This window comes from Thermobia domestica, chromosome 16 (assembly GCF_964235325.1).
Source record: "Thermobia domestica chromosome 16, izTheDome1.hap1.1, whole genome shotgun sequence".
NCBI lineage: Eukaryota > Metazoa > Arthropoda > Insecta > Zygentoma > Lepismatidae > Thermobia > Thermobia domestica.
Genome location: NC_137469.1, coordinates 125,265,485 through 125,293,233, shown reverse-complemented (window position 1 = coordinate 125,293,233; position 27,749 = coordinate 125,265,485). Strand labels below are relative to the sequence as shown.

The 27,749-nt window shown below is 35.5% G+C and overlaps 1 protein-coding gene across 2 annotated transcripts in view; it reads right to left on the bottom strand.

Annotated features, from left to right (window-relative positions):
- LOC145673395 (uncharacterized) overlaps nucleotides 1-27,749 on the bottom strand; it is a 476,309-nt gene that overhangs the window by 416,416 nt on the left and 32,144 nt on the right. For both annotated transcript variants that reach the window (XM_081743054.1, XM_081743055.1), the window contains exon 3: nucleotides 25,889-25,969. In XM_081743054.1, coding sequence (XP_081599180.1) covers nucleotides 25,889-25,969 — 81 coding nt within the window. The remainder of the gene's footprint in view (nucleotides 1-25,888; nucleotides 25,970-27,749) is intronic.

The following is a 27,749-nucleotide window of genomic DNA, read 5'->3' as shown; positions in this document are numbered from 1 at the left end:
ATATTGATGCTATCTGTATTCGTCGCGAATTCTGTCGAGGAATTTGAAGCTTAAAATATACAAAACAATAAGCATGCCTGTTGTTCTGTATGACTGCGAAACATGGTCACTTACTCTGAGGAAAGAACATAGACTGAAAGTATTTGAGAACAAGATCCTGAGACGAATATTCGGGCCCAAGAGGAACGGGAATGGGGAACGGTGGAAACTTCATAACGAGAAACTACATAATTTATATGGTTTACCCAACATTGTTAGGGTCGTCAAGTCTAGGAGGCTTAGGTGGGCGGGTCATGTAGCTAGAATGGAAGAAAGTAGAAACGCTTTACAAATCTTGACTGGAAGACCAATTGGAAAACGACCATTAGACCTAGGCGCAGATGGGAGGACTATATTAAGATGGATCTCGCAGAGATTGGAATGCAAAGTAGAAACTGGATGCAGTTAGCTAAGGATAGAAGTCAGTGGAGAGCTTTTGTGAACGCGGCATTGAACTTCCGGGTTCCATAGGCCATAGAGTTAGTTAGTTATGGTCCATTAGACAGAAACAAACGAGCTGAAAGAGAAATATTTATAATGAATAAATATTTTCCATATTACTGGTAGATTCCAGTTTCAATTTTGTTGGTGGTGACCAAACACGTAAGAGCATTAACGAGACACGTTCTCTGATTTCCGTCCTATTAAGGAATCTAACAAAATTGTGAAACATTTATCTCTTCGTGAAGTGTTATGGCTCCATTGGTAGTTCTCTACAGTTACATACAAAAATTCTGAAATGCAATCCAGCTCATTAGATTTTATTCTACAGAAAGGCAAATGCACAAGGTCACACAAATCAATTTGCTTGCTTCAGCGTTCACTCATCAGTTGCCCATTGTTGTACTTTAAAATTTCAGACTTTTATTAAAGCAGCACATTGTTCAAAGTATTGGAAATTACGCACTACACTTCATCAATGAGTGGACAGTCATTCTAGGCGTCGGACATATTTGACAAGTCAAAGGAAATATTTTTCCAACATAATTCAATAATGAAAATTTTTGTCACCCCGAAAACAGGCTGTTCAAGAGGCCCTGAAGTAAAACAGGATTCATATAATACACTAAAATACTAATTATCTACTATGTTTTAACTGATCTCTGGGAGCACCCTAGTAGCTGTACATTTAACATATCGTAAAAACCAGCATCCTCAGTGTACAGACACAATTACATAAGCATATTATGCCATAATATACAAGCGTAATGTAATTCATGACGATCAGCCGTGTCTTTAATATTATGATCATCAACAAGCAGCTATATTCTCAATATGTGAGCTCTCTTCATACCGAGGTTGGTAGTCTTCTTACTTATCCACATTCCAACTGATTACCAGTTATTTTAGTGACATATATAAAAGGATTAAAAAGGACCAGCGTACTATTAGTGATTATTTATTAACATATGATCCTTGAGTAGTTGAACATTTATTAGTAAACTTAGACAGAAAAAAGTTTTTTCCCGTGCTGAAGACAATCCAAGCTAGTAATGGCCCAGGCCCTGATGGAATCACTTATGAAATTTGCATGTAATATTGGCAGATTTTGAAGGGTATTTTATGTTAAACATAGGATGACCTGCTCCAGAAATGTACTGTACACGATAATCGAGGAATAATAATATTAATCCCAAAGAAAGAAAGAGGAGTTTTCCTCGTGACTATCAGGTTACTTGGTACAGATTTAAACATTTTCAGAACGTTCTTGATAATCCGCTTAAAGAGCTGAAAGAACTCTTATTAATATCAAGTTTCATTAAATCCAAAGCGTACCACTTTTGCAGTTCTTTGGCAAATTTCCTGATCTCTCAAAATTCTAGAAATTTTAAAACATAAAAAGTCCTTTTCTATTATAAGATGGTTTGAAATTCATTTCTTACTGTCATGCCTAATTCGTGGATATGGATTTGTACTCTCATTTATCCAGCTTGTACAGTAAATTGTATGCACATGCTAGAGCAACACTTGAAATATTTGGACATCTGACCTCCGCTATGAATATTAATTCTAGCACACAAAAAGAATCTTAAATCATCTAGGGTATTATATTTCTTTGCTGTTGACGTTTACAGCGAAAGTTGATACCACACCATGAACTTTAGTTACAGGACTTTCAATTACACAATATGCAAACTTTCGCTGGTGATGTGAATTTAATAGGTAAGATACCGACGCAATTTTATAGTAATCTTGAAGACTATTTACGGGATTACTAAGAAGTAACTCGAAATAGGATTAGTTACATGGAACAAAAGTTCTGGTTTATTATGTAATGCTTACCAACATTTTTTCCTCTAAAGAATACAGACATTAATGTCGACACCATTGAATTCTAGGGGATGTTTTTCCTCTTTGATTTACATCCCGTGACATCCCATGGAATCAAATCGTACTACACATGTGACTATTAACTGAACATAAATTTCGTAGATTGAACTTACTGCAGAATATTTAGTTTCTGAATGCATACATTTACTCCATACTACCGTATATAGCACATATATACACGTTACCAGAAATATATTCGACAAAAACGCATTTTAAGCAGGGTTTTATATAGTCAAAACTGTTTTTTTAGGATTAATAAAAATCTTCATATTTTCGATGTTCTGCGGCTATATTAATTTTAGCGAGTATTATAAAAGCTGACAGGCACTGTATATGAAACCAACTAACAACAGATAAACAACCCTCTGTATGTGAGTTTTCATTTTTGTTACAAAATGTATTTCCAAACAATCGGTCTTTGATTCGCTTTTAAAGTAGTTACAAGAATATATTCAAACTTTTATTCATTACTGGGTTTACAGTGGTGTTGAAGATAATCCGTATGGTTTGTCTTCCGGACAACTCTATTCTTTGCTAATGGAATTCGTTCATGTGGGTACTAGATCAAAAGTGTGCCAAAAATTCCCGCAGTGCAATTAGCAACGGTTATGGAAAACTGTAATTCGGAATATCACACAGCAGATGTAAAAGTGGATGATACTGCCTCATTTATGATTTTTGTCTTCAAATTAAGAACTATTTTCTATCCGTCGTGTTGTGCAAACAGAGTATTTTTTTATGTGAAAACATGATACTTTATTATATACATAGCACTATCGCACGTATGTTCTTAAGTTTAATTTGGAATTTATTTCGGATGCCAAACTTACTTGTCGATAATTAGCATCAACTTTTCCTCCGTATTATGATATGCTGACACACGCATATTATGATTGGTCACGCAGACCAAACTAAATGTGATTTATTGGTTGAACGTTCATTTTATATTCTATACCTTACAATCTTCTACAACATTGTTGCAATTGGATTTTATTGTGCAATGAGATACGTCCAGTTTCCAGTTTACGAGAGATTACGGTGAGCCTCCAGTCTGTGTGCGCTGCTATGAGAACCACAGTTTGCAAAGCTATTTCACCTCAAGTCCAGATAACAGAGATATCTCAAAGAAAGAAATAACAAACATTCCTCTGGAGTAGAAAATATAATCAATAATTTCACCTAAGATTTTTTCAGTCAGACACAAATTGAAAGTCTTTCTCTCCAAATTTTATTTTGTCTTATATAAGGTAGATGGTGTGAGAAAATAACTTTTAGTCATTATAAAAAACTCAAACTACGTCAATCTTCAATTAATATTATACTAAACATTCACCCTATATGTAAGAATCTGTGGTTCTTACTTCTTCTAGCATACCAGACTAAAAACTTAAATGAAAACTCATCAGAAATCCTCTGTAAAATATTTTTATTGCAAAAGAAAGATAATACTTAGAGGGGAGTATTTCTACAGGTATAAGACCTCTAATAAAATATTATTTTTCCTCTACTTGCCTTCCTGGAAACGAAAAGGAACTTCAAAATTTCTCTAGTCTAATCCCCCATATAATAGGTTATTAGTTACCTACTATTGGTGATTTGAATCTGCCTGTCTCATCATTAAGACAAAATAGATATAATTATCTCTATACTCCTCAAGGTTCATTCGATAAGCTTTCATTTCGAACTCAATGAAGTGAACCCATTTATAAATTGAAATTTGTCTTCATCACTCATCCAACACCTGTCCTATACCTACGAGATTTCAATCTACCTGCCTCTATCATTAAGAAAAATACATATAATTAACTCTAAATCTCGCAAGGTACACAATATAAGCGTTCATTTCGAACTCAATGAAGTGAACCCATTTACAAATTGAAATTTGTCTTCATTACTCGCCCAACCTGTCCTATACATATGTGAGAAATAGTCTGGAAACACACTTTATTCTAGTAGAGATTCTATTTAACAAAATGAATTAGGAAATAGGTTTATGAGGATAGAGGAATAGACTCCAATAAGAGGTCTATAAGTACAGATGTCTGAACTAAAAGGTATTAAGTCAGTTCTCTCGTTCCAACCCCTACCATTCTTGAACGGATCCAAAACTCACAGAAACTACTAGTCAGGCCTTATATAGTCAGACGTCAGAAGGACTCGATCCCAGAGCCCACTAATTCAAAAGCAGAAAGCTTAGCCAATGGACTAGAAAAAAGAGATAAGAAATTTCCTAAATGCAACTTACTATCACTAAACTTCCTAGTTAAAATCTTAAAGAGAATTTCGAACTGATTTTAGGTTTTATTGAAACAAAAATTTATATCAAATTAGATTGAGAAATAATTACACTTCCTTCTAAGATACCCAAGTGGACTCACTTGCACCTTCACTATACTACACTCGGATTTTTCAACCTACTACTAAAACATCCGAAAACAAAGTTATAATTTAGACTGTTCAGCGCAGCGAGCTTCCATTTCTAGAATGGCACCAGAGAAGGATGAAGCTGCCCCTTGCACTATTCGGAAAAAAATCGTCACTTGTAACCAAACACACAAGAGGTTCCCCGCCTACAAAAGCTCGACTTCTATATATATTATAGATTTAAAAAAGATTTCGAACCTCTTTTCTCGTAAACAACATCACTGATCCATATAGAAGGCATTGACAGAATTAAAAGGGAAAGAAAGCAACTCTTGTCCCGTTCTCCTACTTCATTACCCTAAACATGCTGGGAAGGGAACAATATGGATATTCTTTCTGCAGCATCTAAGCTGCAGAAAGAATATGTAAAATTAGTATACAAACTACGTAGGGTAAATACAAGGTACATTACATGACTAATAATAATAGTAGTAATATTAGTACTATATATTTATATTTATAAATAAGTGGTTTGAGTCTATCTATCTATCTATCTATCTACCTACCTATCTATCTATCTATATAGGTAGACAGATAGATATAGATAAATATAGATAGATAGATAGATAAATAAATAAATAAATAAATATAGATAGATAGATAGATAGATAGATAGATAGATAGATAGATAGATAGATAGATAGATAGATAGATAGATAGATAGATAGATAGATAGATAGATAGATAGATAGATATGAAAGCAGGAAGTGGTCTTCAGGGTTCCTTCCATATAATAACCTACAAACACCGAGATTATATTTGTTTAATGTGTATTTTCGAACAAAGAAGTTTACAAGCTTCTTATGCGTTTTGCTTGTGCAACACGAACGCAGTGCTTTCTTTTTCGTAATGGAATAATTTTATCGATTTTTATGCAGTAATTTGTTCTTGTCAGAATCACGAGAAAAAATGTTAAAAAGTAAGAGCATACATGTGGTCTTTTGGGTTCGATCACATGAACTGTTCATATCATGGAGTGATTTGTAGGTGCTGTTCATTTGTTATCAGAGAAGAGACTAGGTGCTAATTTAAGAAGTGTACAAGTGAATAAAGGAAAAGTTCACGATATTTTGCCAATATTTCTGAGCTTGCTTTTATGTCGATATTTTTAGTATTTAAATGAAGTTTAAAGTTTTTCATTCTTATGAACAGTTCGCTGCAACAGCTCCTACATACGTCGAACTTTCACCATGTGCACGTAGATACCAGCAGGGTCAGATTTGTCGCCGCCGCTAGTTTCGTCTAATTGGTGTGTGTTTACGACTTATCTTTCAAGATCCCGTTATCCTTACCCTAGATTTATTTCCAATAATTGGTGATGAGTTAAGTAGATCTCCGCTTATTGTGCGTACCATTTCTGGCAGCAATAGCCAGTAGAGTTCGAATTATTTACATTTAAATCCACAAATATATTCTGTGTCGTATCACTGGGTATTCCTGTGCAGGGTTGGAAACTGAGTATGACGTATAAAGTTAGTTTACCACTTGCTTCCACTAACAATCACCTTTCATCACAATTTAAATATGTCTCCTGAAGAAAACGACAAATTCTACATCCATCACCGAGAGGAACCGCATTCACATAAACAAACATCGTAAAATTTCAAATCATAATGAGACTATTAAGAAAATTATACTTTGACACCACTCCGAGGTGATCTATATTCAAAAATTAGTGCTTATTTCATTTGATTTCCTCGATTTCAGGCAGGTATTAATTATGGTCGCTCGAATGGGGTTACATCTTAGGTTAGGAAGAATCGAGACATTATGGTATCTCAAGGAAAGGCCATATGTTGTTACGTTAAGGATATATGATTCAGGTTCCTTGCACGGATATTCAGGTTTCTTGCACAGAAAAGAGAGTTCTATGCAACAAAAATTCCGTCCTTGCTTCCTCTCAGGATTATTCATAGCATAATTGCTGGAGATTTTATGCTATTCTAGGTTCTCAGGATCGTTTACTACCGTGCAGCCTTGTTACACGTTGTCGGAGATTGAGCTTGAAATAAAATTTATTATGCTATATCATTGTGGCTAATTCTTTGCATGTTTTCGCCAAATGTGGTTCTATTACAAAGGTCAGACTTGATGTACCTTTTGTCACAAATGGTCTTTGCTATGAGGTTGTACATGTTACCACTTTACCGTTGATATTTTCCTATCTCATGCCGGAACCAAAGTTGCTCTCAATTTCTTTTATTTATTGCCATCTACCAGGGCTTATTAATTTAATATTAATAACGAAATAATGTCCCGTGATGAGACACTTGCAGAGTTTTCGAGGCGTTTTCCGTATTGGTGTAGTATGCAGCTTCACTATCCCATTGTGGCCTCCTGCTGGAATCTTCATTGTAATCCTAAGCTTTGCAGCTTCTTCCAATGCCGTGGAGGTGTAGTGGTTAAGGATGATCACCAGTTACATTATTTTTGTATTGCAAATTCAGCGCAAAGTAGGCCGCTGGTGTTTAGCGTGCTAATCTTGCCACTATTAGTAGTATGAGATTCAGAATAAAACAGATCTACTCCCATGCTTCCGTTTGTGGATATTTAACGAACGATTTATATCATTGCTTTCCTGAATGGAAGACCTCTATTTATCACGTCGAGCTGCTTTTATGACAGTGACGCTGTACTATCATTCGCCACTTGAGCACTACGGACAATCTAGAGGCCACATATAATATAGGGAGTTTGCGAAAGAGCATCCTATTAACAATACACATGTCCCGCAATTTCTGTTGACTTTATCTGACTATCGCAAGGAACACAACTGTTTTGCATTGAAGCAGCAACATATATCGATGTAGAGATTTTAGCGGTACGTCGTAGAGCGAATGGCATAGCGTCCTTGGTAAAGATGTTTTAACCCTTCAGTTCCTTAAAAGGTGTCTCAACTCATTGTTTTCCTTACATCATTAGTTAATGCATTTTAGCTGGAAAAGCTTTTTGTCGTAATCCTCAGTCCGAAGTCCGAAGTGTACACATGTTTCAGGACAATCTACTCATTTCTATTGTGGGTTGAATTTATTTGGTTTACGAAAGTTCTTACGGTACGAGTACGATATATTGCCCATCACCATATTAGTTCTTTAATGCGAAGCATAACGTTAAGAAGACGCTCTAGTCTTTGTGCGATTCTTTTTATTTTCATTTCGGCACGTCCAGGAGGGCAAATTAGCAATAGATTTTAAGTGTGAAAGTTTACACCACGATTTCGGTTTCTTTGCTCAGACCTTGTAGACATGTCGGTTTCTTTCGGTCTTTCGAAGTATCATTACTAACTTATATTCCACGGGGAATTTCAAAGTAAGAATTAACGGTCACCAACTCCCAATATTTCTCTGAAGCGTTGTCTACACCAAGGATGCAGTTTCTCGAATATTATTTTTGTTCTAGCATTTGATCACTTATAACGAAATTTGGCTACATTGCATCCACCTTTCCCTTCTCATTTTCTGAGTCAAAACCTTTTTATAGATGCTGATATGTGAGGATGACAAGCCTTGATCGCGACAATATGCCTAGTGTTTTTCAGTGCTGCAGCTATATGATCTTTCGGTAACCACTATAATGTACGGAAAACTCTGCTCATAAAGTTTAATAGTTCCTTTTACGAGTTATTGTTCCTTGAGAGACGAGAGTTCCGCATGTAGCAGCTTTGAAAATTTTCGATATCATTTTCACGTCAATCCCTACTCGTTTTAAAGAGAACGGATCCAGGCAATGACACAATTTCGTCAATTGCATTCACAGCGTTCTCATCGACTTAGTTTACTTTACCGTATTCAATTTAATAATGTTTATCTAGTTACAAACCTGTAGATTCCTGCCCGTATTTATCCTTACCAGAATTGTAGGCTAAAAATATCGAATCCTTGTTTCTGTGAAAAATTTGGCGTGGTTTCTTTTTTTCAGTATCCAGCGCACTGCTCTTATTCTTCCTCGTTCGCGGTGACGGTTAGTGCCCATACACGTACTTCTAATATGTAAAATCTTTTTCATGTTCGAGTTTTTCACACCTGTTGAAAACTCTTTCTATTTGTATATAGTTTGTGGTCGAGTTATGAGCGCCCCTTGAACCCGACATGATTTAATAGTATGAATGTTGCGGAGTTTATACGTGTACTTTCATTATTTTCGACATAGTCAGAGGTGTTTCCCTCTTCAATAGGCTACACTTCACGAAACTTGTACCGCTTATTATTATTTTTGAGTTACAATTAAATTCTTCTACAGATCCCACGGCATTATCCTCCAATTACATGGTTGTAGGTATCTGATATTTTGTTCCACACTTGGCTACTTATATTAAGTTATGCATCAATTACTCATTACTCCCACACGTTTGTTTGACGGTAACCTTTCACTGATGCACTGTATACTTGGTGCATCAAATACGAGGGCTATCCAGAAAGTAGATTACGTTTTCGTCTGTGTCCGCTAGGGGCGGGGCTAGCGCGGCCATCTTGGGGTCAGAGCGTTGCGCAGCTCAGTCGGCATCTAGCCGTGCTAGTGAGAGGTTCGTGTTGTGCTCCGTTAAGATACTGTGACGGTTTGAAATGTCTGCGTTAATTGAAAATCCCGCGAGCTGCGAGGTGCGTGCAGTAATAAGGTTTCTGACAGCAAAAAACTGTAAACCGATAGAAATCTATCGGCAGCTGTGTGAAGTGTATGGGGACAACATTATCACTGAAGGTGGAGTGCGACAGTGGGTCATAAGATTTAAAAATGGCCGAACCAATGTTCACGACGAAGATCGAAGTGGGAGACCCAGCAAAGTGACTGCCGAACTTGTCGAAAAAGTCGATGTTAAAGTCCGTGAAAATCGAAAGTTCACAATAACGGAACTTTCTTTGAGTTTTCCACAAATTTCGCGAAGTTTGTTGCTATGCAGCGTTTTGATGACGACGAACAGCTGCAAGAAGAGGTAACGAAGTGGTTGAAGTCGCAGGCGGCCGAATTTTTCGACGAAGGAATTTCCAAGCTCGTACATCGCTACGATAAATGCCTTAATTTGAATGGTGACTATGTCGAAAAGTAGTATTTGTGTGTGGCTTTCATCTGTATATAATAACATTTGTTTCCTATACTTTGTTGATTTTTTATTCCAAAACGTAATCTACTTTCTGGATAGCCCTCGTAGGACATTTTAGCCCAACATTATACTATGTTTATCGGTATCACAGATGTTTGAAATTATCTTACGTCATCAAATTTGTAATTTCTAGTTTTATGTTCAAATCAACACTGTATCACAATATCTAATTTTTATTTTTACATTTCAGTTGATTATTATTGTTAATTATTTTGTTTACTTGTTTTTATACACAGAACCTATCATTTGTTTCAAGTCAATTTATTATTTATTTTTATTATTTTGTATATTACTTTTTTCTTTATTTATTGTTTATTTACTTTGTTTCAGTGTAAAATGGACATATATCTGTATCTGAACATTTATAAATAAATAAATATATAAATAAATTTTATTGCAACATTACATAGAAAATGTTGATACTCAGGGCAAAACATAAGTTTCGTCAATAAGATTCTTATATTTTGATTTAGTTTCATCTGAGAAAGGAGTAGTTGATAGTGCATACAATATATATACATAATTTCTATACTACTAAACTCCACATATTAAGATTTCTCAAAAGGTAACCGTAGGATAGTATCGTCCACCCAATGGACAAGAGAATTTAATATCAACTCAATCTGTTCAGTAATATGGCAATGATCTGGAGTGAAATTGTTTATGTAAGAAGATTTATTTGAGAACACCATAGACACGAATGCTGACCTTCGACGGCACTCTGTTACAAGCAACTACATACAAAATAACACTAAGAACATTGCCTGAAGGGACGCCTTCTAGAAGGAATCACTGCGGCCCCACGTAGCTTTAATATTCTCTCCTTTGTTGCGAGCACTTCCGTGTTCAATACCCGGTAGAGGAACTCAGTTGGAATCGTGTTAAAGCTTTTCCATCTCAGCCAATCCGACTGAGGTTATCCCCAGGTTTTTCTCATTCGCACCAGGAAGATATCGGGACTATATTTAATATGAACATCTAAAGTCGCTTCTTTCATTCTCCATTCCTTTCTGATTGTCGACAAACGTTATTCCTCATGTGACGGCCGTAGATGCCAAAAGTCCAGAAATATGATTCCAAATTCTTATCATGAACGAATCACTCTGAAATAATACGATTTGCACACATACTGATAAACATTCCACAATAAACCTTGCAATCAACTGAAATATGCAACAATGAAGACCACAAGGTAAAAAGATTTTATGATGAACACTCATGTCCAAAATGATTGTTGCATATCTATAACTGTCTTCTTGTAAGAATATATTTTGATAAAGATTTTGCAGGGTACTTTTAATATTGACACTATGTATATAATCGAGAAATGTATATTTGTAGTAAATTTCATAGAAAAGAATTATAAATACGAAAATTAGAATGAGTAAAACAAAATGTTGCTAAATGGACACGAAAGTCTTATTGTTCTTATTTACTGCTCTTTGACATGAAATTTGCCAAATACATGTTTTAGTCAATTATACATATATTAACATTATAAGAAATACCGGACGAATTCGTTATCAAATTATATTCCTACAAAAACATGTTTATAAACATACGACAGTAATTTTGGACATGAGTGTACATTGCCCAAAAATTTTGCCATGGTCCTTTTCCTTATCAAATAATGTAACATGGTCTTCAAGAAGGCATCTTGAATGTAGCTTCCGAGCAGAAATATATTAAGGGTAGTGTTCCTGAAAGAGCAAGAGAGAAATTCACAATGAACCTTGAACAACAGAGAACGTGACTCCAAGTACGAAACCAGGTCCTTCCTTGACACAACCTGAAACAGTTTAAAAATGCAACTGGTGAAAGCAATGCATAAGTTACGAGGCTCGTTGTTACAGTTGCGAATTTTTCCAGTTTGAAGATAGAAACGATTACATGTGATCGGACGCGGAATATTTCCTATGGCCAGATAAAGTTGAACATCTGGATTGTAGAAAATTGTAAATCGTGCGACACCTATATTAAATACAGTTAAATATACTATAATTTATTCATGTAAGCCAGAGTCGAACTCGAAAGGTATAATCGTACTCGAACTAATTATCAATATTCGTGATAGGAAATAGGTTTAAAAAATCTTAAATGAAAGTGAGAGATCACGTGTTTCAGCAGTTTTGTAAATTTCGTCAATAAGAAAACCAGGATATTTCAAAAATATTGAAATCTCTCTTCTGTGTTCAGAAATACTGTAAGTGGGGATTATTTTAAGTTACAGACATGAAGTTCGGTAAATAAACTCTTTTGAAAATAAGGGAAACAAGTATTTCTCCATTATCAAAATCTCTGCTCCTAGAATGAGAAGGGCACTATATGGAACAGTGCAACGGATTCACTGAGAGGTCAGGATACGTTAATATTTCTAGAAACTTGTCATTTGAACAGAAATCTACTTGTGCTGTGATAGCCAATAATAAGAGAAGAATTTTAAATACGTATATTAACGGATGTGAGGGTAGTACAAAGATTTTGCCCAGAATAGAGTATCATATAATCACTACGCTAGGAAAACGAAATTCGACATAGAAATTTCCAATAAAAGAACGTATGGCCCAGGGTTTTTAAATATCCCAGTTTTAAGAAGGATTTGGCATTTTCTATTATTTGCTTCCTCCGCATTCAGATTGAAATTGTCTGTTGCTTCTGTGATTGTGAAATTATTGAAATATTTAAATAGTATCGTGATCGTATCTTGGAAGAATGGCAGACATCTTTGAAATGAATTTTTCAAGACACTTGGCATGTACCAACATCACGGTTTCAACCGCCACTTTGAATAAAGACTGTATCATAAAGGAAAAATTAAATATAATCTTTTTAAGTTTTACGTCCCATGGTTGTGTCGCTTAGGGAAAAGGAGACGGTGATAATAAGACATGAATTAAATTGTGGAATGAAGAAAGTGGGACGAAACAGGAGAACCCCTGGAAAACCTACGCATGCGTTTTTTATCCAACACAATGTTCACTTGGTGCGAACTGAGATCGAAGCAAGGTTCCTATGCACTAGAGGTGAACGCTCTACCACTGAGTCACCGCGGACCCAATATCCTACAGGAATCTAGGGTTCAAATTTAATGAAAAAATGTAATATCGCGTGAGGCATTCAAGTTAAGAAGACGAATTATCTGTATATAAACTCCTAATAAAAATACATGATTACGTGATCCAGTATTTTCAAAAATTTCAGTTTTAAGGGTGACAGCCCATATTTTTCTTGACATTGGAATGAACGTTTCCCTTTGTTTTTGATGGCATCACGGAAAAGTCTTATCTGTTTGAATGAATCTTGGAGCATGGTTAGTTCCTGACTTAAGATTTTCATTTTGTTTCATTGTTTAACGGGAATATTCTAATAGCGCAGGGGAGTTGGAAATATAGGTGAAAAACAAACACTGCGTTTGTTTCCATAATTAGACTTTTATTGAAATGCGTATGTGAAGACAGTAGAAATATCTTCTATAAACGTGTTCTCTACATTGCATTGAACTGGCATTTCCGGTAGTATATTGTAAGGTTCCGCATATATACACGGAACCACGCATGCAATAACCACGTGTGAACTACATGTGTTAGTAATAAATAAAAACAAACAGACTACGGTTCCGAAGATGAGTCGATCACCATCGCCAACAGTCGGAAGGACGAGAATCAACGAAGGAAGCCGACAATACAGGACAAAAAGGACCTGCACGCCTCGACCAACATCAATCTTCCCGGATTGATCGAAGCACCTAAAACCGCTCTCACGTCCGCGACGCTTGGTCACCGAGTTCCTTTCCTCTTTCTCACGACGCACGGTCACCGAGAGAGATATACCTAATCTACACCCCTCTCACGACGCTCGGTCATCGAGTATACCTCACCTCAAAGCCCACGACGCTTGGTCACCGGGCTCCTTTCTAATCTTACCTAAATATTAGAAGAATACATATTATAATTTGTGTACATAGAAATTATTTTTTATAATAAAAAGGTGAAGGGAAAGTCCTTATCCCGAGTACTTTTTTATTGCTCTACCCAAGAAATTTTACTATGGTAATAAAAAAATGAAATCTTTTCGTTTGTCATCAAATGGCGGCCAAACGTTTGTATCAAGTTAGAAGAAGTTTTCAATATTGTTTTGACCTCGAACTGAGTTTCTGTTGTGTCATTTTGCATAAAATGTGTATAGTCAGGGCAGGGGCTAACGAGAGTTCAAAATTTCACACTGCTACAACGAATAATTCATTTTTATTACATTTAAAAATAATCTGTTTACCATTGTTACACGTTATAAAATGTTTTCCATTGATTCTACTGTAAACTGTCACAGTGAGCCTGAGCCACATAACACCGTGAGAACGCAAAGTTAGAAATAAAAACATGATATATATATATAAAGACCAACGGACGGTTCAGAACAAAAGAGAAGGAGGGAATCACACGGAATAGATTAGACGAGGGAAACGAGTGAGTATATTTCGCACTTTAATTAAGCATGCTTTTATCATTCTATTTCGATTTAAATACGTATTCAATGGGAAAAGGCATTTAATATACTTCCTCCAAATATACTGCCTTTCAAATATTTTCTAAAAATATTTCTTCCGTCTGAAGAATGAGAATTCAACAATGTTTACATACTTCAACTTTCATTTTTAATTTCGTTTCTTATTACAGACAAATATTGTAGTTTAAAATTAAGGGGGCAGACTACTAAATATTTTTGAAAAACTAATAATTTTTCTTTTGCCTGTTTTTCGTAAGTGGAAAGAGGTAATAAGATGTAACTTACCACAATAATAGATAATGTTATTCTACATCCGAAAATACGAATCGGAAGAATTTTCAGTGTTACCATCCATAGAAATCACAGTGTGGCCAGAATTTGAATTACTCAAAAATCTAGGTAAAGGCACTAGAAAAATGAACTCAACGGTAATTGATGACTTATCATGCTGTCTATGTTTCTTGTTTACAACTTTTTAAATAATGTTTTTATTTATTTTGTAATAACTTATTTATTTGTAATAATTTATGTAAGTTTTATAAAATAAACATAAATATTATTTAAAAAGTAGTAAACAAGAAGCCTAGACAGTATGATAAGTGATCAATTACTGTTGAGTTCATTTTTCCAGTCGCTGTCTTTACCGAGATTTTTGAGTAATTCAAATTCTGGTCACACTGTAATTTCTATGTATGGCAACATTGAAAAATCTTCCGATTCATATTTTCGGGTGTAGAATAACATTATCTATTATTGTGGTAAGTTACATCTTATTACCTCTTTCCACTTACGAAAAACGGGCAAAAGAAAAATTATTAGTTTTTCAAAAATATTTAGTAGTCTGCCGCCTTAAGACATTTCCATACGAATTATAACAAAATAAATAAAATGATTAAGTTCAACGTCAAACCATTATGTTCTTTTGGTTAAAGGAGAAAGATGATTAAAGCAAGTAAATGATGTAGAAAGGATTGATGGAATGAAAATATGCGAGGAAGCCTGACTATCCCGAATAAAATCTACGGACACGAGGTTGTTAACCACAAACTTGCATTGCCATGTATCCAACCAGGGACTCCACAAATTCTAGTTAAGTGCTCTACTGATGAGCTACCGGTGACGAGTCGTAAAAAGTGTGTCGTCTTCTGTTGATCTGCATGCATGCCAGTGTACAAAGAATAGATGCATACGATATGGGTGTTATGATCCCACACGGTATTGGTCAGATAATTCCCCGACACTGAGGGTTCGATGTCTGTCACAACCTGTTTGAGGCGATTCTCACCCTACTGTTTTTCCGTTTCTTGGAGACCATTACCCCATTTTCTTCCTATTCCTTGTGCACTTTCACTACACCGGAACTAGCACATCAAACAAGTATTACTGTCTGTGTTTCTGATGCTTCAATTGCTCAGGTACCCACAATCATGCCCTATTAGAATGCAGATACCTCCTGCCTAACTTCCATTATAACAGTATTCTGTCTGCCAACATTTAGCTTCAAGTGTGCACCTCTGGAATAATATCAGTAAAGGTGGTCATGTAATCAGCTCGGCTGGAGGTCACACTTTCTCCTGTTAATGGGTAGTCGCAATTCAGTGACCACTAAGTGTAGAAACAAAATTGACATAACATTGGAGATGTTTGAACTATGTTATTACTGTAAAGAGGGACAGAAAACCATAGCGGTTAAGCAGAAAGGGCTTGTTCCAAAGATCCATCTCTCTTACGTGAACATAAATACATTCCTTTTTCCGGAATACATATTTGTTGACATAATCCTGGCAGAGAGTATTAAAATGAGTGGGAGAATTCGCGACATACAAAATGTTACAAAACTATTAAGTGCAAATTATTAACAAAATCTTGCACTGTGTGCTAATGCGCTAAGAAACATACTACCTGCTTCTGGTATCCAACTTGGCCACTTCCTCCTCCTCTTCTTATCTTAAGATGTCTATGTGATGTAATATGCTCTTCCCATTCAGACAAAAGAAAAACAGGAATCATGCTTATAAGCGTTATACACTGTAACCAATAACCGTGAAAATAAGTGCCTCCTACCATGAAAAATATACGGTTTACCGTTTTTCTAAAATAATGGTAGGAGACCGTTTTCCTATCAAATACTTGTGTCGGGCATGCGCATTGGAAAGAAAAAACACATGTTTGAAGCGAGGATTGATGACGCTTAGGTTCGGATGTGTTGTGCTTTGTTTTGTTTTGTTTCTTTCTCTTGTTTGTTTGTTTAGTGTGTGGTTTTCCGGTGTGATATTCACAGTACTAGTATTGAAGATATCCTGGAAATTAAACATTAAGCAAGGTATTGTATGGGAAAGCACCATGTTAATATTTGAACTTTGTTCGGTTACAAACAAAAATTCAGTTGCGTACTGTGGCAAGCAGATCGCTCTAAAGTGCAACGATGTGAAACCAAGAAGCTGCTGGATGTGTAAACTAAAGTTCTTATACTAATGTAACCAACTACGAGTGGTGGTGAAGCTAGAATTAGAATCACAATATTGAAATACTTACAAAAAAAAAAAAAAAACTTTTAGGAAAAGTGCTTCGTAGTTTACCGTACTTAGTATAGCATTACATAAATTGTGCTGCATCAACTGGAATTTTTCATGTTACAGAAATAAAAGTTTACTGTCACTCATATGTGCCCGAAGGAGGGGCAGGGGGTCGCTCCCCTAGCTAATGAAAACGTATTAAATTTCTTAATACAAATAAAAAATATCAAATATAATAGGGTATATAATAACCAGGGAGATGAGTCCCCTAGAAACTTTTCATCGGGCACTCATGCTGTCACCATTTTTTCTGGATAAGTGAATTGTTAGATTTGAAAATATTTCTGTAAATGTAGTTTTTATCTTCAATTTTGTTCTGACAAGTAAACCTTACGTTTGGGTGAATCGAGTTGCTGACTGAGACACACATGAAAAAGTAGTACTAAATGTGATTAGTATTTCAGTGAAGTTTTAGGTGCGAAGCACCAGGGGTTTAGGAGATACAGCTACCAGAACATCACATGGAAGTACAGAATAGTCTTCATACAGTTGGAGGTAAAAGCTCTGTAAGACCTCTTGTAACGACAAAAGGTGCATAACAAATATATGGGTACATATTAGGACTAGGGGGAAGTCATATAGTAAGGGTATATCTGACGGCGGCCATCTTGAAATCCGCCATTTTGAATTAAGGTTAAGTTTTTAAAATAGGAATAGGGTCATGTGATACATGATTTAAGACTCAAATTTAATCAGAAGAACAATGGTGACGTTAATTTTGATTTACGCGCAATTGGTAAAAAGTTACAGGGAAATTAAATATTGTTGCAGCATATGTATTAGTTCTTTACCCCACCTTGTAAATTTTGTTTTAATGATAATAATTAAATAAAAAGCAGGTGGATAAATATTAGGTCTATGGTAAGAGTTTCCTTGATGGCGGCCATGTTCAAATCCGCCATTTTGAATCAGACAAAAGTTTTAAACAAAACGCATAACAGTGAGACCTTATTAATAGCAAATTTTACCATAACCATTTTTAACAATTTTTGCTTTATCATTAACCAGCACAAAGTTAAATGGATCGCTTCTTACGACTACTGCTTTGACGGAATTGTTAACGACAAATGTGTCAAGTGTAACTCGATTGCCTGTGTCAGGTGTGCTCACTGTGAGCAGAGCATTTGTGCAAGTCATGCACTCTTTTCTGAACTACATATTGAATGTACTAATTGAGGACTTTTCTGGAAAACACCAAAGACCCAAGTTCAATTATGACTCAGTTCCACTTTGGTCATTTTTATTTAAATTAGCAACTTGTTTATGTGATAACAAATGCTGGTTAATGATAAAGCAAAAATGGTTATACCGTTGGATTTATGGTAAAATTTGCTATTAATAAGGTGTCACTGTTATGCGTTTTGTTTAAAACTTTTGTCTGATTCAAAATGGCGGATTTGAACATGGCCGCCATCAAGGAAACTCTTACCATAGACCTAATATTTATCCATCTGCTTTTTATTTAATTATTATCATTAAAACAAAATTTACAAGGTGGGGTAAAGCACTAATACATATGCAGCAACAATATTTAATTTCCCTGTAACTTTTTAAGAAATTGCGCGTAAATCAAAATTAACGTCACCATTGTTTTTCTGATTAAATTTGCGCCTTAAATCATGTATCACATGACCCTATTCCTATTTTAAAAACTTAACCTGAATTCAAAATGGTGGATTTCAAGATGGCCGCCGTCAGGTATACCCTTAATATATGACTTCCCCCTAGTCCTAATATGTACCCATATATTTGTTATTTATCTTTTGTCGTTACAAGAGGTCTTACAGAGCTTTTACCTCCAACTGTATGAAGACTATTCTGTACTTCCATGTGATGTTCTGGTAGCTGTATCTCCTAAACCCCTGGAGCTTCGCACCTAAAACTTCACTGAAATACTGACCACATTTAGTACTACTTTCTCATATGTGTCTCAGTCAGCAACTCGATTCACCCAAACGTAAGGTTTACTTGTGAGTACCTGTAATCTGTTCTGGTGTCTTGTTAATACATTTGAGCGTTTAATAAATATGCAAAAGTTCGATACTCTGGAAGTTTGGTGAGTTTTTTTTTTTTGGCATTGATGCCACTGTTACATAATTATGCAAACACGTATTTATTAATTTGGGATGGCGGATACTGGATACTGTAGGCAATGTTGTGAGGAGTCATATGGTTTTACACTTGTTTTGTTGTACTTCTGGTCATTCTCAGCTATGTTGTCGGGTGTCTGCTTGGTTATCTAAAACCGTAATAATGCGACTAATCTAATGAATTACTGATTACAATATTTGAGGTCTATTAGTCTATTGGTACTCATAGCGAAAATACATGCAATAAAGCTAGTCTTAACACTGCAACAGAATATCAATTTATGAATATCTTAAAAGGGCATGGATGTTTGTTCCTACTATATCTTCAAAGCGTGCGAAAACTTAGCTATAAAATTAAAGAAATACAGTTTTTTTTGTATGTAATATCGAACCCCTCTTCTGGTGTTCTGTTCAATACATGACAAAATTGGTAATTTTGAAAAGAAAAAGCAATATATCTTCAAGATCATATCAGAACAAGGGTTCGATATTACAAACTAAGAACTAATTTCAACTTTTATTCCTATGGATATGCACGTCGTAGGTGCAACGCTTCTTTCGTTCACGATTGTGTTTTCTTTAGTTGAGTAGTCTTTAACACCAGTGGACCAGTGTGCACTCTAGTTGCATCCATTCAGCAAAAATTATTGCTGGCCAGTGTGTGTACTGATACAGTTTTCAGCAATTCGATGAAAATTGGGTCAATATATATTGCCCAGCAAGAATTCCTACTGGATCTAGCAAGAGAGTATGCTGGACCGGCAAGGACCTCTAGATAGGGGATCGGTATGATAATTACCGTCAATCTTCTACGGCAATAACATACCTGGGCTTTTTTTTAAAAAAAAAAGACCCCTAAATATTACGGTAAATTACCGTAAAATATACGTTACCAAATTTATTTCTAAACACGGTCAATATTATTTTGCTTGTAAATATATGGTCTGCCGTTTTTATGAAAAAAAAACAGTGGTCCGTAAAATTTAGGGTAATCGGATGGCAGCGAGAGTTGACGGTAATCGGTCAGTAAATTTAAGGCGAAATGTTTTACAGTGTATCTCTAAAACCGACTTTTCATCCGTATGTTCTGAAATTCCATTTTAGATCCTGAATAAAAATATTTTCACGAAACCTTATTTCCACTCTCACATTAAGCTAGGAAGATGCGTATGTTTTGTGTTTACCGAGGTCTGTAGTGCAAGCGCAAAGCTCTAAAAACTACGAACAGAAATGAGTGCTATTCAATTATTAATTTCATTTTGTTTCCCACTAATTCCAAGCAATATTCCAAGGAACTGCATTTGGGGAGTACATGAGGGTGTAATTCCCCTTCCCTTGAGTGTGATAAACACATATTACTTGATCGAATGTATAGTAAAACACTGAAAATAAAAGACACTGCTTTTAGCAACAAACCTATGGATTTATACCACATGTTAAAGCGCTTAACTTTGGTTTCAAGAATCGAAGGTTTGATCCCAAGCCATGTGCGTTCATAGTGGACGACAATGAAAGAGAAATTCAAATATGCAGACAGAACACGACTATTTTAATATGCAAGTTTAGAATTGGAGAAAAATGACCTTACAGTATCCATATTATGTCGAAATTTGTGATTTTGTAAAACAAGACGGAAAGTTTCCGAACTGCGAGGATCACATCAGGCAGTTGTCGAATTAAGGTGGAGAATTCTTTTTAGAGCAACAGATGATTTTGGAGGGAGAGAAAAATCTTAGGATCTGGAGAATTAAGAATTTAAAAAATATTCAGCTTCCGAGAGGGGTTTCGAACCATGAAGATCAAACCTATCGAACAATGACTTTATCGATGCAACCTGGGAGAACTGCACTCAGTCCTTCATAGATGTTTTCTTTAGGTATGTTGAGAATCTAATAAAAAGTAATATTCAGCAATTTGGTACTCAATGTAGAGCTCTCCTAGCTCAGTTACAGGATGCATAATGAACTTCGTCTAGTTCAGGAACATTTTTAAGGCATTGAAAATATCTTACTACTGTGTTAGTAGTTATATCTGATAGAACCGTTTGATAAAATTGTATCAAATAGTCAGACATAAATTAATTTTTGCGAAGGTGTAAGAGAAAGTGAAACAAATGGCCGAAAACATGTTAGACCGTTGAAAAGAACAAGTCAAGAGGAGCAATGGAAATGCGCAAAGAATTAACTTTGATGCGGAACCTATAACTTTAAAAAGAGTACGATTCCTTCATTACATGTTAGATGAATGGTTATTGTCAGGGACTCCTTCATGGAAGGTTTTAGGTTCGAATTCCGACCTTTTGTTTTGTTGTTTTCTTTTAGCTACGCTCATATTGTGGATTTCAAAATTTCAATTTTGCATTAAATGTAGTCCCAGCTAGTTTCAGCCAAAATTCTTTTCAAATAAGAGATTTGTTATTACGTGCTTTTTTTTAACTTGCTATATTTAAACTTTGACATTAAATCTTACAATTTTGACTCATATCCGTACGTCATATGATGATAAAGTTTTGCGCAACGACGACAGTCAGGTGATAACAAAATATTCCAATGCCACTAAAATTTTTATTATCTTTAGAAACTTTTGTCTAAAGAAACGTACAGTCGACCGTACGATGTGAATGGACTTCTGGAGGAATTTCAAACGCATTTTCTAAACGTATAAATTATCACCTGAAAAAAAATTCTGGAGGGCATGACACTGAAACCATTCCTAGGAGGGGAAGGGGTGACATGCAAAAGTAATAGAATACAAAAGATATTAGTGTCGAATTCATAGTTTTTGGGGTCACAAAGATAAATAGCGACATTGCCGATGTGGTTTAATTCCAAGTTAAGCCTAGGTTTGAATGCAGGTTACAATGGAAAGGGAACAGGCAAAACGAATCATTATATTTGAGTCTAATATATAGTTTTTGTGATCATAGATATAAATACTAATATTCCAGATGTGGTACATTTTCAAGGTTGGCTCCTTTGACATGGAGGCAGAAGTGAAAACCAGTGAACGTTTCAGAATAGTTCCTTTGGAGTGAGTTTTAATACACTGAGAGAGGAAATGGTAATGCACAAATATTGGTATCACATTCGGAACTACCAGAGAAATTTCTTCTGCAAAATTGTCTTTCCTCCAAGGAGGCACTACCCCCAGATCACTCCCTAAAGTCGTTACTGCTTTGCATGATCGTACGCAGGAATTTATTTCAAGGATCGAAATGTTTTGGATGGGTTAAAAGTCAATATGAGGACATATTGTACTAAAATGTCTGACATCATCTTAAAAATTAGGGAACATTTACAGAAAGGTAGAGATTTCGGGAGGAGGGTTGTGGACGGACAGGTCCCATATCCTCTGTATGTCCCTACTGCTGTAAATTGTCATAAGCTTCATTTTTCAAGAGCTTATGAAAATTCAGCCATAATATGGAAATAGTAAGTGTATAACCCAGAATAAATATCAATAGAAAATATATGAAATATAACTACGGAATAGAAAATAATTAAAAAATAAATTTGAAGAACAAGATTTCTAACAAACCATACTTGAAAGGAAAGATAAAATATTATGTTTGATTAAGCGCTCATCTGGTGTAACACTATGCATCTCTTCGAACCCGAGAACTGTTAATTCGACGCCAACATCTTTCATATTCTAGTAATTTTACATGACACTGCTACCCCTCCTATTAATGGTTCAACGTCTTACTCCCGCACAGTATTTTTTTGCAGATGGTAATTTATACGTATACTAAATTCGTTTGTATTTACTTCAAGAGTCTATTAGCATTGTATACAGGTAGTTCACTCTACCGCCTATTTACACTAACCATTCATCTAACAAATAATGTAACGCACTGTCTTTTAAAGTTATAGATCAGCACCCAAAGCAAATTCTTATGCGCATTTAAATGTTCTTTTTTACCTTTTCTTTTCAAGAGTCTAACATGTTTTCGATTATTTGTTTCATTTTCTTTTACAGTTTCGGAAACAAATAATTTATATTTGAGTACTTGAGACTACTTGATCAATTTAGTTTAGTTGAGTTTAACGTCCCTCGAGTATGCCTCGGCGGCTAATGGAGATGGGACCCATTGGTTATAGTGGAATCCCAAACACTTCTTTCGTTGAACTGTATCCCCTTTGGGAAGTGAAACCGGGACCACGTACACCAAAGGCAAGCATGCTAGGCACTAGGCAAGCGGGCGTCCTGATCGTTCTATCAAACGTAACTCTATTAACATAGATGTACAAATTTTACAGCCTTAAAAGGTGTTACTGAAAAAAGCAAAGTCGATTTCTATCCTGCAACTAAGCTGAAAGATGTCTATGTTCAATGTCAACTTTTGAAATATTCAAGTCTATTAGTATCTCAAAGTCGCTAAAACAAGTGGGAATGAAGGCCTGGTACAGTACTCCGTGGTTGAATTGATAAAGTCATTGTTAGATAGCTAAGAGGATCGCGGCTTGAAAGCAGTCTTGGAAGTAGATTTTTTTTTTTAAAAAATCTTAATTCCCTAGATGTTAAGGTTTTACTCTCCGTTCGCAATCATCTGATCGTCCAAAAACATTTCTCCACTTTAATTCAACAACTGCCTGACGTGATCCTCGCAGTTTGGAAACTTTCCATATTTTGTTTCACAAAATCACAAAGTTCATCATAATATGAATGCTATCCGATCATTTGTTCCCCAATTCTAAGCTTGCATAAGTCAATCATCCCTTTCTGTCTCCATATTTGAATATTTCTCTCTCAATGCCGTCCACTATGAACGCACATGGATTGGGATATAACCTTCGACTCTTGAAACCACATGTAAGCGCTCTAACAATGTGGTAATGTAATCTATACTTTTGTTGCTAAAAGAACTGTCATTTTTTATTTTGGGGGGGATCTCCGATGACATAAGAGTTTTAGTCTTCATATAAGTATTTACTGTCCATTTGATCAAACAATATGTGATTATCACAATCAAAGAAGAGGGAATTACACCATCCTGTTCTGCCCAAATGACGATCCTAGAACATTTGCTTGCAATTACTGGGAAACAAAATGAAATTAATCATTGCATAACACTCAATTCTGTTACTAGTATTTTTGTAGAGGTTTGCGCCTGCGTTAGAGACCTTGAGAATTACATAATCTACAGAAGTGATTGAAAATTTACATTGGTTTTACGAAGATGCATCTTGCTAGCTTGATGTGATGCGTAGTCTTTGAAGAAGAGACAGAATGCAATTCAAGGCATTTCTGAAGCAATAGTAACATTTCGTTACATTTTAAAATGCTTTACAAAGACTTATCAGGACAAACGAATGAAAGAGGGAATTTTAGAGCTATAAAGCTAATAAACATGATTCCATTTTTGTCCATCTGAATGGAAATCTGTATTACGTCAAATAGACTTCTTTAGACAAGGAGAGGTGGGTGAGTTGGATTGAATACCAGAAGTATAGTAGATCGAGACGTGCGTTTCTGAATGCATACTCACACTGCGCAAGCGTTTCACTTTGATTAAAGATAATGAAAGAAAAATATTTTGAAACCCATCGAATATTGAACTTTTAGGTTGAAATACGGTATATTATTTGTTATATTAATTTTTGGAAAGTTGTATTATTGCTTACGCAACAATATTTATGTTGATAATACCTTGCACACTATTCGTTTTTCATTAAAACCTTTTAGATCATTATATCGCGTTCGGGAAATCACTATAATCAATGTCTGGGAAAATGTTGAGGATAAAGACTCTTGGAGTAGGGTCATTGACTGGACGAGATGAAGTCCTACCCACATCACAGACTTTTGTCATTTGTGATCTGTCTTGGGCGGTATGTGAATTTTTTCTACGTTTTATCAATCTTTTTATATGAACTGATACCAATTGTATTAATTCAGATAGAACATTGTCATCGTTATAGAAATTATCATTTATAACGAAGGCGCATTCAGTTTTCGTAGTTAAGGTACGTATATAGGATACAAACCAGAATAGTACTTTGCACCGCATGTTAGTTGGCTGCCTCCCATACAACCGCGGTTCTTGACTCCAAGCCTTTAGATTAACAAATTTCTTTATATTGTTTATAAATTCATTTGTTCAATATACAGGGTGTTTCAAAACAACACCGGCAACGTTTGGGTTAGGTGGCAGAGCAGCCTCTAGCTGAACCTCGCCCGCTGAAATAAAGAGAAATTCAATTCAATTCAATTCCTGACGCCAAAATAAGACAAAATGTATAGAACAACCTGGCTGCACAAACGCTTCCTTTCGGAGTTACAGGCTGCCGAAAACATGAAAAAATGAACTATAGAAGTCCATAGCTGCAATACAATGGGATCTACTGTAGTAGGGTCAAAACTTCACTTAGGAGCTCATAGGTGCCGTACCCAAAAATTCATGTCTGATAATCCTAAGGTACTCATGCAACACTATTTATAGAGGGAGTTTGGATACGGGCATATAATTTGGAGTACTCACCAACCACCTGTATAAAAACTGTTGTGTGAGCACTTTAGGATTCTGAAACATGGATATTTAAATAAGGCACATACTAGTTGCTAAATAAAGTCTTGACCTGATTACGGTAAATCCCATAATTTTGGAGCAATAAAACTTTAAAGTTCAATTTTTCATTTTTTTCTGAAGCCCATAACTCCTAAAGGAAGCATATGTGCCCCCAGTTGGTCTATGCTTTTCGTCTTATTTTGGTGTAGGAATCACCTCCCAAACGTTGTCGGTGCTGTTTTGAAACACGCCGTCTAACTACGAGGAAGCTCTAGTCTGTATATTGTGCAAATTATACAGTACATGAAATTGGACTTACCACTATTCGTTTCATAACCATCATTAGAAGAACTCTCATCTATGTTTTCAAAGAGTTTTAAAGTAGTACCATCATAAACACCTGGAACAGAACAACACATGAAAATATCAGTCATATTGAAATAATTGACGAATTTTACCACACATTGTACGCAATTCTCGTGGAAAGTGAAGTTAAATGATAATTCAAACAAGGAAATTATTGAGATAATATTAAAAGTAATTTTAAAATTTAAACGAAAGTAGAAGGCATGGAGACTCAGTAACAGCTCGTCATTGGTTGTCGAAAGGTACGGGCGTACTTCCAACCTGCTCCTGTGCTAGGATAAAAAGCGACTAATACTCGTATATTTCAAAAGTGATTTCTCTAATGTGGAGTGTGGTTATTTCCATTCGCAAATGCACGCTGAGATTTACATTTGACACAACGACCCTTTGTGGAGAACCAAGCACAAATGACATTCATATTTGGTTTTCTGAGAACTTCAGTGACGTTTCGAAACAAATAGTAGCTTTTAAAGCTGTTCAATGAGGACTTTCTTGTGTGTGTACATCTCGAAAATATCACTGTATTTAATGAACCCTAGACTTGATTACACGCAATTGTTTCCTATATTCATTTAAATGGGCACCTTAGTACTTAGTACTTTCCGTATATCTAGGGGCGAACTCAATTACGCTAAAGTTTGTGTATTTGATTTTCCGCTGGAAGTTATTATATTCTTCCTCATGATGTGTAATGTGAATATGGTGAAACCAAGCAAGTTATTACGAAACGTGGAGCACTACTAATAAATATTCCATTTTGAAAGAGTTCGTTCTCTTTATGTGATTCGGAGCAAAACAATTTCCTCCAAACTTAAAGTGGCGTCCTTTTACCTATGTTGTTTAGTGCAATCAATCTAAAAAGTGTTTCCAATGTCTGGAAACTTACGTGTGCTCTATTAATGTATAGTACCATTACGCGCTTAAACTCGACAAGATATTAGACCAAATGAAATAAAAACGATAAACCTTTCTATAGGATGAGTACCAATATAATTAGAAATAGCGACACACGCTTTAGGGCATATTTCTAACGAAGACCCTTCCTCTACATCCATCAGCTGTGGTTCTAATCATACCATAACTGACTTACCAATCTTAATAATTTTTCTGCTCTCAGACCGTAAGTACATGAAGAAACCTGATCTATGCTCTCTCAAAAACTCTTGCTGTCTGCTTCGATCCCAAAATCTCCAGTCCGTACATCAGATATTGAAACGATGGCTTCCCTAAAACACAATAAAAATAACTGTGCCATGTCACTTCAAAATACGAACATTCAACAACCAACTGTAGCTTCCCTTGGTATGACTGATAACTCCCCTAAATATAAGAATCAACCAAAGTTAACTGCTTTTTCAACATAGGCATTCTTTAAGAAAGAAGATGAAAGCGTTATTTAAGGTCAGCTACACAGCTACAGATAATGGAAGTGAGCCCTATTCATTGACACTTACATCTGTTTACACACATGAAATGAATTTCTGTGAGGCTGTGTATAACAACTATCTTGCAGTACTTTATGGGTTTCTCAGTCATGTGGTTTTGAAGGGATTAAGTTCCAATAATGAAAGGTTTGATACTTTTGACCTTTGTTTCCATCCAATATGCTGCTCCACAGTCCAAACTTGCTGTGGTGCCAGGTTACTTATTTTATTTCGAACAACTGCAAATGAAATTGTTCATTTAATATTTTTAACATATTCTGGCCACTATAAAATTCTTTAACTGTTTACTCAACAACAGAATTTTGATTGCGTTATTCATGATTACCTCTGCTCCCATGCAATATGAGATTTCAGAGTTGATACAGCGAA